This window comes from Lepidochelys olivacea, assembly GCF_965140295.1.
Source record: "Lepidochelys olivacea isolate rLepOli2 genome assembly, chromosome: 7".
NCBI lineage: Eukaryota > Metazoa > Chordata > Testudines > Cheloniidae > Lepidochelys > Lepidochelys olivacea.
This window is the reverse complement of record NC_140417.1, coordinates 882,909-894,895: the sequence shown is the minus strand read 5'-3', so window position 1 is coordinate 894,895 and position 11,987 is coordinate 882,909. Positions and strand designations below refer to the sequence as shown.

At 53.9% G+C, this 11,987-nt stretch overlaps 1 protein-coding gene across 1 annotated transcript; it reads right to left on the bottom strand.

Annotated features, from left to right (window-relative positions):
- Window positions 1–388: 388 nt before the first annotated feature.
- On the bottom strand, window positions 389–11,283 carry ARPC4 (actin related protein 2/3 complex subunit 4). The gene is made up of 6 exons (XM_084633320.1): window positions 11,134–11,283; window positions 9,951–10,069; window positions 6,776–6,887; window positions 6,572–6,667; window positions 6,224–6,394; window positions 389–1,259 (listed from the first exon to the last, which is right to left on the bottom strand). Exons 1-6 carry the CDS (start codon window positions 11,245–11,247, stop codon window positions 1,254–1,256), a joined length of 618 nt encoding a protein of 205 aa, XP_084489446.1. The 5' UTR covers window positions 11,248–11,283; the 3' UTR covers window positions 389–1,253.
- Between the last annotated feature and the right edge of the window lie 704 nt (window positions 11,284–11,987).

Genomic DNA, 11,987 nt, shown 5'->3' with positions numbered 1-11,987 from the left:
CCAGCATCAGGATCTCCCCCCAAGGCCCCTCCTCTCCCCCCTCCATAGCACCCCAATCCCCCCACAGACTCCCCCACCCTCTATAGCACCCCCAATCCCCGCACTGTCCCCTCCCACACCAGCAGCAGGGTCTCCACCCACACAGGGCCCCTCGTCTCTCCCCCTTCTGTCCCCCCCAGCCCAGGATTCCTCCTTTCCCTCCCGCCTCTGGGAGCAGAGCCTCCCCTGTCACCCCACCCCACCCCAACGCCTGGCAGGTGCAGACAGCAGGGCTTCAGCTGGTGCTAGCCCCCCACAGCACTGAACTGAGGGGCCCCCGTAGTGCCCCGGGCACCATGCCCTGCCCCTAGGAGCACACAAGAACCCCCCACCAGCAGGCCACCCTCAGTGAGGCAGGAAAAAGGCTTTAATGGGGAAGGTACCAGAGCACGAACAGCAAGTGCAATAGCAAAAGCAGCACCCATTACAGACTCCAACTCTGTCGGGGAGTCCAGCCTCCTCAGCTTCAGGCAGAAAAATGGAAGGTGAAGGCTACAGGCTGGAGTACATGCTGCCTAGTCCTGTGTCACACAGATGGGGTTGAAGGAAAGCAGTGCTCCCTGCAGTTCTGCCCAGCTGCACCCCTACCCTTAGCGGGGAATCTCTCACCAAAGCAGCCCATAGAGCTGCAGCAGGGAGGCTGTGGAGATTGGGAATTGGAGGGTGCCAGGACTGGCCCCCGCGCACACTGCTGCCTTGCCCAGGACAGCTGCTCTCAGCCCGACTTGCTGGAAGCCGTAATGCTGGGATTAGGCTCAGAGTTGTGTCTCCAGAATGCCACGTGCATGAGGCTGCTTTGCAGCAGCTGGTAGAGCGGGCTGAGTGGGCTCTGTCCTCAGCTGGAACGCCAGCTAGCAGGTACCAGCCTCAGGGCAGAAGCTGCTCGTGCTGTCCGGTACTGTAGCAGACACAGCTCCCTCCAGCCCCCAGAGCCTTGGACAATTACAGCAATGATTAGTCATTTAAAAAATCATACAGAGTTGACAGTCTCAAACAAGCACAGAGTTTGGTTCAAACTATTAACTCCCCCCCTCCCTCCCTTCCCCGGGGCCGGCGGAGAATCAGTGTACATTCCACTGGGACAGCTCCCGAAGATCGGATTGCTTCTCATCTCTTCCAGATAGCAAGGCCCTGAGCATGGCCCTCCCTAGCAGGGCAGCTGTGCAGACGCAGGAGAGAATGAGAACCTGAGCTGTAGAGTCCAGCACCACGCTCTAAAACTGTAAGGAAGGAAAAAAGAAAGGTGGGCAGGTGCCCATTAGTCCCTGTGCACCCACCCATCTTCCCAGTCACATACCCAGCCTGTGCAGGGCCCTGCGAGCTACAGTGCTTTTGCACAGAATGTGCTGGAACCAAGCTGCCCTCGTCTCTACTGGAGAGGGGGCAGCCTATGGAAAGCACAGATCCCAGAACTGGACACTCCAGCCAGCTCACGGAGTATGGGCAGTTGGGACCTGTGCTCTGGAGATGGTCACTTCTTACTGCACAGCTCTTCGCCCGGGGAGGTTGAGCTGCCGACCAGCCAACCGCACACATTACGCGCCCACACCAGCCCACTGAACTCACATCCCTGCAGGAGCCTGCCTGCTGCAGCCATCCAGTCACTTGGTACCACACTGCTCCCTCATGTAACAGGGTACCAGGGATGCCCACATCACCCAGCAGCAGGCCCTCATCCCCCATGATGAGTCCCACCTCTGGGAGACTTCACATCACCCCAGGCAGGCCCTCCCCAAGCTGCACCCTCCAGGGATCATAGGAGCATAGCATGGCCATATTGGGTCAGACCAATGGTCCATCTAGCCCCATCAACAATGGCCAGTGCCAGATGCTTCAGAGGGAGTGATTCATCATGTCAACCAGTCTCAGCTTCCGGCAGGCAGAGGCTTAGGGACACCCAGTGCACAGGGTTGCATCCCTGACCATCTTGGCAAATAGCCATTGATGGACCTGTCCTCCAGGAACTGATCGAGTTAGCTTTTGAACCCAGTTATACTTTTGGCCTTCACATCCCCTGGCAATGAGTTCCACAGGGTGACTGTTGTGTGAAGTACTTCCTTATGTTTGTTTGACCAGCTACCCATTAATTTCATTTGGTGACCCCTGGTTCCTTTGTTATGAGAAGGAGTAAACAGCACTCATTTACTTTCTCCACAGCAGTCGTGATTTTATAGGCCTCAACCCTGTCCTCCTCCTCAGTAGTTTCTCTCCAAATTTGACCTGTCCCAGTCTTTTTAAATCTCCTGCCAAAGCTGTTCCAAACCCCTCACGAGTTTGGTTGCCCTTCTCTGTACTTCTTCCAATTTAAAAAAAAAATTTTTTTTTGGAGATAGGGCAACCACATCTACATGCAGTATTCAAGGGTCTGGGTGTACCACAGATTTATATAGTAGTGTTAGGATATTTTCTGTATTACCTATCCCTTTCCTAATTGTTCCTAACTATTGTTAGCTTTTCTAACTGCTGCAGCAGATGGAGTCGTGGATAGTTCTGACATCTGTTCAATGATCTCTTTCTTGAGGTGTCTAAATTAGCTGCGACCACATCATTTTATATGTAGAGGTGGGATGATGTTTTCCAATGTGCATTACTTTGCATTTATCAACAGTGAATTTCACCTGCCATTTTGTTGCCTAGTCACCTAGTTTTACGAGATCCCTTTTTAAGTCTTTGCAGCTAACTTTCAACTTAACTATCTTTAGTTTTACATCTGCAAACTTTGCCACCTCACTGTTTATCCCTTTTTGCAGATCATTTATGAGTATGTTAAACAGTATTGGTCCCAGTATAGATCTTAGGGGGACCAAGCTATTTCTCTCCACTGAAAACTGACCTTTTATTCCTACCTTTGTTTCCTATCTTTTAACCAGTTACCAATCCATCAGAGAACCTTCCCTCTTATCCCATGACTGCTTACTTTGCTTAAGAGCCTTTGGTGAGGGACCTTGTCAAAGGCTTTCTGAAAGTCCAAGTGCATTATATCCACTGGGTCCTTCTTGTCCACATTTGTTGACCCCTCACAAAATAATTCTAATAGACTGGTGAGGCATGATTTGCCTTTACAAAACCTGCGTTGACTCTTCCCCACCATCTCATTTATCTATGTTTCATAATTCTGTTCTTTACTATGGAGTCAACCAATTTGTTCAATACTGAAGTTAGGCTCACTGGCCTGTAATTGCCAGGATTGCCTCTAGAGGCTTTGAAAAAAACCAACCAGCATCACATTAGCCATCCTCCCGTCATCCAGAGCAGTGGTCTCCGAAGTGGGGTGTGTGGCAGGAGGAGCGCCGCTGTCACGGTGGGGTCAGTGCTCCCAGACCTTTGATTCTCTGACAGCACACCAGTGCCAGCTTTTTTTTTTTTTTTTGGGTTTCCTAGAACTGGCCCTGAGGGTGCACGATCCAAAAAGTTTGGAGACCACTGACCTAGAGAGGCTGATTTAAGTGATGGTTATATACTGCAGTTTCGTATTTTAGTTCCTTCAGAACTCTTGGGTAAATACCATCTGGTCCTGGTGATTTATCACTGTTTAATTTAGCAATTTGTTCCAAAGCCTCCTTTATTGACACCTCAATTTGGGATAGTTCCTCAGATCTGTCACCTAAATATAATGGCTCAGGTTTGGGAATCTCCCTCTCATCCTCTACATGAATTCTTTGCATCACTTTTTCACTACAGTTTCTCTCCCGTGGATTTATTTTCCCTGTCTGCTGTTTTAGAACCTTGATTGCCCAGTGGCTTCCTGCTTCTGATGTACTTAAACACTTTCTGCTTAATGACAGGTTACAGACCAACATGGCTGCTACTCTTTATCCGCAAAAAGAAAAGGAGTACTTGTGGCACCTTAGAGACTAACCAATTTGTTAGTCTATAAGGTGCAACAAGTACTCCTTTTCTTTTTACTTCTTTTTGCTGTTAGCTTATGGGTCTCTTGCAAGTTGCTCTTCATATTCTTTGACCTGCCTAATTCTACTGTTACACGTGACTTGCTAGAGTTTATGCTCCTTTCTGTTTTCCTCAGTAAGATTGGACTTCCAGTTTCTGAAAGATATTTGTCTCTAACCACCTCTTTTACTGTTTAGCCAGGGTGACTTTTTTTGGTCCTCTAACAGTTCTTTTATCTGGGATATACATTTAGTTTCTACCTCTATTATGATTTCCACTGAATGAATCTGATGAAGTGAGCTCTAGCTCACGAAAGCTCATGCTCAAATAAATTGGTTAGTCGCTAAGGTGCCACAAGTAATCCTTTTCTTTTTGCGAATACAGACTAACACGGCTGCTACTCTGAGACCTGCCTCTATTATGGTGTTTTAAAAAAGTTTCTATGCAGCTTGCAGGAATTTTCATGCTTGTGACTGTTCTTTTCAATTTCTGTTTAACTTCCTCGTTTTTGTATGGTTCCTCTTTTTTAAGTTAAATGCTACCGTGGTGATTTTCTTTGGTATTTCCCCTTCTACAAGGATGTTATATTTAATTACATTATGGTCGCTATTACCAAGCAGTTCAGCTACACCACCTCTTGGACCAGATCCTGTGCGCCACCTAGTACTAAATCAAGAACTGCCTCTCCCCTTGTGGATTCCAGGACTAGCTGCTCCAAGAAACAGTCATTTACCATGTCAAAAAATTTTCATCTCTTTATCCCATCCTGAGGTGATCTGTACAGTCAACATGGGGCTAGCTGAAGAAACCATTACTGGGCTTTCTGATTTTGTATTAGCCAGGATGGGCAGGGATGGTGTCCCTAGCCTCTGTTTGCCAGAAGCTGGGAATGGGCAACAGGAGATGGATCACTCAATAATTGCCCTGTTCTGTTCATTACCTCTGGGACACCTGGCACTGGCCACTGTTGGAAGACAGGATACTGGGCTAGATGGACCTTTGGTCTGACCCAGTCTGGCTGTTCTTATGTAGCCTCTCTAATTTCCCTGAGCATTTCCAGTCACCAGCACCATCCTGGTCAGGTGGCTGGCAGTATATTCCTACTGCTCTAATCTTATTATTCAAGTATGGAATTTCCATTAGTTACTATATTTGACTCTCTTTCAGAGATAGTGCCACGCCTCCCCCTCAGTGTGATGTGCTCCATCACTCCTACATATTTTGTACCCTAGCCCCTCCCCATGCCACGCTCCAGGCAGAGACCACATACATGGGACTGCCTGTGTTCTAACTAGACCTTTTTAAGGGGCAGAGTCAGGAGACCCAAACAGGCTTTCATGTGACCCTTTGTTCCCATGAAGAAAAGGAGTACTTGTGGCACCTTAGAGACTAACCAATTTATTTGAGCATAAGCTTTCGTGAGCTACAGCTCACTTCATCGGATGCATACTATGGAAACTGTAGAAGACATTATATACACAGAGACCATGAAACAATACCTCCTCCCACCCCACTCTCCTGCTGGTAATAGCTTATCTAAAGTGATCATCAAGATCATCAAATCATCATCATTTCCAGCACAAATCCAGGTTCTCTCACCCTCTGCCCCCAGTCCCCCCCCCCACCAAACTCACTCTCCTGCTGGTAGTAGCCCATCCAAAGTGACCACTCTCTTTAAAATGTGTATGATAATCAAGGTGGATTAGCTTTGGATAAGCTATTACCAGCAGGAGAGTGAGTTTGTGTGTGTGTGTGGGGGGGGGGGGGACGACGGAGGGTGAGAAAACCTGGATTTGTGCTGGAAATGGCCCAACTTGATGATCACTTTAGATAAGCTGTTACCAGCAGGAGAGTGGGGTGGGAGGAGGTATTGTTTCATGGTCTCTGTGTATATAATGTCTTCTGCAGTTTCCACTGAATGCATCCGATGAAGTGAGCTGTAGCTCACGAAAGCTCATGCTCAAATAAATTGGTTAGTCTCTAAGGTGCCACAAGTACTCCTTTTCTTTTTGCAAATACAGACTAACATGGCTGTTACTCTGAAAATTGTTCCCATGCTGGTTCTGGCAATCCAAACTCACCCTCCCCACACTCAGCCAGCATGGAAACAGACAGTGGGGATGTGCCAGGCCTCGCTTTAAGGCCAGGTTCCCACATCTCTGAGGAAAGGCTGTAGTCCCCCTTTGTCTAGCTGTTACCCCCAAAGCTCTCCCTGGTCAATAAGAGGCTACCCACGAGCCCCTTCCTGCAATGGGGGAGGGGAAGGAAGCTGCTGTTCCCCTGCTTAGGAGCTCACGTTCTTGAGGAACTCCTCAGCAACGATGCGAGCCCTGGCGTTGACGGACAGCTTCATCTCACTGATCTCCTTGTCAATCTCTTCCATGAAGTGGATCACAAAATCCACTAGCTTGTGCTTGTACATCTGCTCCGTGTGGAAGTTTGTTATCAGGAAGCTGATGTCATAGCCCTAGTAGGGGAGAGGAAAGGAGCAACACCTCATCAGTGATCAGCACCAGAGCCCCTTTGCCCTGCCTGGCAGCTCAGCACCATGGCAAAGACGCTCACAACAGTGAGCTGCCAAAGCGGGCGAGTAGAAGCGTCCCTCTCTTAAGCCACAGGATATGCCCTCCCCCAGTCATCTCACCTCCACGGGTTTCCGGCGCAGGATGAAGAAGTTCTCAGCCCTCATCATCATGAAGCGCATGAATTTGTGGCACAGGATCTTCTCAATCTCGTCTGCCTGAAGAGGGGAAGGGGAAGTCAGGCGTCCTCAAGCTGAGTGCAAGCCACCAACCCTTTTCCTCAGCTCCAGCTCCGTTCTCTCCCCCTCCCCCCCCGGCAGGCTCACCTGTTTCACTGCAATGCTGACTCTCACGGAGTTGATGGACCCCTCGATCAGAACCTTCTCTTTCTCATTCCTGCTGATGATCACTGGCTGTAACAGCAGCTCTTTGCTACTCCTGCAAACCCAGAAAAGACATCAGCATGCATAGAGGAGGGAACACCTGTGAGCCCAAGGCACGTGCATGCCACAAGGGGCAGTCACCTACCAAGGAGTGGCTCGCTTACCTGGCCACTTGCAGCTGGGGAAAAGCATAGGAACCTCATTGTAATACAGAAGCTTCCACTTTTGTACATAGCACTGATGCCAGATGTACAGCCCTCAGGACTGAAGAGGTCCAGCCTGAGCAGCACTACCCCTGTCAACATGCCTCATCTCTGTCCCACAGGAGCCACCCGCAAGCCTCCTTGGTCCATCCAGTCCTCAGCTTCCCTGATGGGACTGACCAGATGGGTAATTAGTGCCAGTTGTGCCAGCTGTGAGTTGTGTGTGTGGCACCATGCACTAGACAGACTCACACCAGACACAGGCCAATTAGCAGCCAACACCCTTTGCTGTAGCCAGTGGCTTGGCAGAGGGGGAGGAGGGAAAGACGCCTTGCCTCCAAAGGGCTGTGTAAGGTCTTCACTACATGGGAATAAGAAAAGGAGTACTTGTGGCACCTTAGAGACTAACCAATTTATTAGAGCATAAGCTTTCGTGAGCTACAGCTCACTTCATCAGATGCATATCGTGGAAACTGCAGCAGACTTTATATATACACAGAGAATATGAAACAATACCTCCTCCCACCCCACTGTCCTGCTGGTAATAGCTTATCTAAAGTGATCATCAGGTGGGCCATTTCCAGCACAAATCCAGGTTTTCTCACCCTCCACCCCCCCACACACAAATTCACTCTCCTGCTGGTGATAGCCCATCCAAATGGGCTATCACTAGCAGGAGAGTGAATTTGTGTGGGGGGGTGGAGGGTGAGAACCTGGATTTGTGCTGGAAATGGCCCACCTGATGATCACTTTAGATAAGCTATTACCAGCAGGACAGTGGGGTGGGAGGAGGTATTGTTTCATATTCTCTGTGTATATATAAAGTCTGCTGCAGTTTCCACGGTATGCATCTGATGAAGTGAGCTGTAGCTCACGAAAGCTCATGCTCAATTAAATTGGTTAGTCTCTAAGGTGCCACAAGTACTCCTTTTCTTTTTGCGAATACAGACTAACACGGCTGTTACTCTGAAACTACATGGGAATGTTTTCTTGATATAAACAATGCTTTAAATTCACACCTCTCTGGTTATCCTGGGGCAGCCTTCACATGGGCATCCAACCACCACTATCACAGGGACTCTCTTCACTTTACATCTTTCTCCTAGTTAGGAGCTAAAGGTAAACCGAAGAAACCCCTGAGAGCAGAGTAACACACAGGGTTCCCCTGAGATCACAAGGCCTCCAGAGCCAGGAACCATCTTGCAGGAACAAAGCCTACTTCTCCCCCAAAGCTCCAAGACAGTAGCTGAAGGGAGCAATGCAAAGTGGTGCTTGCAGGGTTCCAGTCCCATGGGACAGCTGCAATACAAGCTTTCCCCACACAGCCGGTGCTTTGAACCCCCAAGGGATAGGAATATCTCCTAAGGATGGCAGGGGACTCTGGTTCCCATTCTCCAGAACAGACTGGGCAGTACAGCCAGTCCCGTGCGGTGATGGAGACGCTCCTGGGACTAACTTCAGCCTCTCACTGAAACGTTCCAAACAACAAACATCTCGGCAACCTCAACCGTGCCCTTTGACTGCATGATGAGAATGCAATTTCCAAGCACTTTGCCATGGAAGAGCCATATATTATTAATTAAAGCCAGGAAGGGACTTGTCTGCTGAACACACATTGCTTTCCTCAAGTACGCAGAAATGCATATTTCATGACAAAAAATTAGATCACAACAAAACAACCTTAACTCTGACCCATCGATTGTTAGTTTAATCAAATTCTGTTGCCTTGATTTAAGTAGCAACACATTTTCTTTTAAGGGACATTGTTAAACGGAAAGTCTGAGCAGTAAACATATTTAACAAAATTACCTTCTCAATTGACAGTAGGATCTCAATACTGGTTCGTGAGAACAACATTCTAGGCAGAGCTGGTATTGATGCCTATACTTAAGGCTGCCAAACACTTCCTATAAGACACTAATTTAAACTGCATATAAACTGGGTCAAACCGTAGCCACTTTCCCATGCTGGGCATCTTATTCAGGCTGAATATAAGTCTCAGCAAAAATGGTTCAACCGTCTGACCAAGCGTAGAGGAAAATATTTTGTCCATGTTAAAACAATTCTTAAATTCACTGAGACGCTCTAGTGCTTTGCAGCCGGGACTAGAAATTTGGCAGGGTGAGGTGTCAGTGAGGAGCCCATTTTGCTGTTCCTGTGAAAACCTGCTCAAATGTGTTCTAGCCTTTGAAAAACTCTGTTCACCCATGCTCCATGGAGACCTCAGAGTTCACCAGCTAAATTCTGCAAAGAGTTTATCTGCACTGACCATGCTCCAACCCAGGGTGAGCAGGACTTTCCTGGCCATTGCTGCCTGGTACACCAGAACATGCAGGGAAGGGGTAACAGTGGGGCAAAGTCAGGGCAAGTCTGGGAGCAGGGGTTGGGAGAGTCTGTTTTCCTAAGCTGTTGGTGTTCCTCTGGCTGATGCCCAGGCAGCGTGGAGAAGAAAACACACTGACTCTGCTACAGAAAGGACAAGGGCTGAACCTGGGGGCAGGATAGCTTGTGGGGGGAGAGACAGACTGGGACTGAGAGCTGGCTAGAAGGCATTGCAGATCAGTCGAAGAGGGAGGGGGAACTGGGACTGGCTGGGCAAGAAGCCTGAGAACGAACTGAAGAGAAGGGAAGCCAACTGGGACAAGAACCTGGGAGAAGAGTGTGTGGGGGGTGGGGGGTAGGGGAAGAGATTACTAAGAAGCTGCTCGCTGCTCCATAACCCATGATGCTTCTGGCAGCCTTAGCCCCCCAGGCCCCGGGGTGACAGGCAGCAGCCTGAGCAAGCAGCCAACCCCCGTATATTTCCCCTGCTGGAACAGGGGCTCCAAGCCCTCTGAGGCCTTCAGGGCACGCTGGGCTTCAGCAGACTTCAGGGTGCCCCCCGCCCATCTCGGGGTCCCAACCCCCCGCCGTACCTGACTTCCACCTCCGGCTTGTTGTGTCGCTCCACCACCTGGGAGGAGAAGTTCTCCAGGCACAGGGCAGCCTGCAGCGTGGCGCGCACTGCGTTCAGGTAGGGGCGCAGGGTGGCGGTCTAGGGAGAGCCGGGAAGTCAGAACCAGGACAAGAGCCACCAGCGCCCCTCCCAGGCCCGGCCTCCCCACTCCCGACCCGGCCGCGCCCCCAGGCCCCTCCACGCCTCCCCAGCCCCACATTCCCGACCACCCTCCCGGCCCTCTCCAGCCCCCCACCAGGTCTGGCCCAGCCCAGCCCTCCCCCCACCTCGCCGGCCTCCGCCCCCGCCTCCCGACCCCCAGCCCCCGCCTCCCCACTCCCGACCCCCTCCCCGGCCCGGCCGCGCCCCCAGGCCCCCCCGCGCCTCCCCACTCCCCAGCCCCGCATTCCCGACCACCCTCCCGGCCCTCCCCAGCTCCCCACCAGGTCCGGCCCCCCCCTCCCCGGCCTCTGCCTCCCCACTCCCGACCCCCTCCCCGAGGCGCCCCCGCGCCTCCCCAGCGCCCTACCCCACATTCCCGATCCCCCTCCCGGCCCTCCCCAGCCCCCTGCCAGGTCCGGCCCAGCCCGGCCCTCCCCCCACCTCCCCCCCCCCAGCCTCCGCCCCCGCCTCCCCACTCCCGACCCCCTCCCCGGCCCCGCATTCCCGATCCCCCTCCCGGCCCTCCCCAGCCCCCCACCAGGTCCGGCCCTCCCCTCCCCTCCCCCCACCTCCCCGGCCTCTGCCTCCCCACTCCCGACCCCCTCCCCGAGGCGCCCCCGCGCCTCCCCAGCGCCCTACCCCACATTCCCGATCCCCCTCCCGGCCCTCCCCAGCCAGGTCCGGCCCAGCCCGGCCCTCCCCCCACCTCCCGACCCCCAGCCTCCGCCCCCGCCTCCCCACTCCCGACCCCCTCCCCGGCCCCGCATTCCCGATCCCCCTCCCGGCCCTCCCCAGCCCCCTGCCAGGTCCGGCCCAGCCCGGCCCTCCCCCCACCTCCCCGGCCTCTGCCTCCCCACTCCCGACCCCCTCCCCGAGGCGCCCCCGATCCCCCTCCCGGCCCCGCCTCCCCCCGCCAGGTCCGGCCCAGCCCGGCCCTCCCCCCACCTCGCCGGCCCCCGCCTCCCAGGCGGCCTCACCGGTCCCTTCTCCCCCGCCCCTACCATAGCGGCGGCTTCGGTCCGGTCCGTCCGTCCGTCCGTCCAGCTCCCAGGAAGCGGAAGTGGCGGGTGCAGCCGCGGCGGCTTCTCTCTTCCGGGATGGGCGGCCCGTTCCATTACCGCCTGCGGGGGTCTCTCATCCGAGCCTCCCTCCTGGCCGGGAATGGAACCCGCCTCTCACCCTCCCACACCGGCTGCCCGCGCGGGGGGAGCAGGGGCAACACTCGGCCGCTGCGGGCCCACCGGGAGCGCCGGGGCTCCTCACTCCCCCCCATCCCGCACTTGGTACATTCCGGCCGCTGCTTCCATATTAGGGAACGGAGAGTGAGCTTGTTCAGCCAGCGGGGCGGGGCCTCTGGGTGGCGCCCAGCCAATGGGGATCGAGTATGGCTGCCCTGGGCTACGGCGGCCGGAAGGGCCGAGAGGATCGTTGCGCCGCCGGAAGTGCTGTGGGAACCCCCCTCCCCCGGCGTCGCAGTGGTAGCGGCCGCCTCGCCGAGCGGCGCCGTCTCCGTGGACCCGCGATCGCGGGCCGCGGCCTGAGGCCTCCGCAGTTGGGCCCAGCCCCCCGGAAGCGCCCCCCCGGCCCAGCCCGGCCCCCCCATATCCCAGCGGCCCCCCAGCCCGCCGCCCCCCCGGACCCCCAAACCCTGGTACCTCTGTGTCCCGGCCCCCCATATCCCAGCGCCCCCCCAGCCTCGCCCCCCTCGGCCCCCTGTATCCCAGTGCCCCCCAGGCCCCCAAACCCTGGTGCCTCCGCGTCCCGACCCCCCCAGCCCAGACCCCCATATCCCAGTGCCCCCCCAGCGCAGCCCCCCCAGGCCCCCATATCCTTGTGCCTCTGCGTCCCGGCCCCC

Excerpts from the sequence above, each read along its gene's own strand:
- ARPC4 (XM_084633320.1), bottom strand. The coding sequence starts at position 11,247 with ATGGAACGGGCCGCCCATCCCGGAAGAGAGAAGCCGCCGCGGCTGCAC. Across the intron at positions 10,070-11,133 it reads GGACCGAAGCCGCCGCTATG|ACCGCCACCCTGCGCCCCTA; the intron begins GTAGGGGCGGGG and ends GGCTCTCCCTAG. Across the intron at positions 6,888-9,950 it reads AAGCCGGAGGTGGAAGTCAG|GAGTAGCAAAGAGCTGCTGT; the intron begins GTACGGCGGGGG and ends CTGGGTTTGCAG.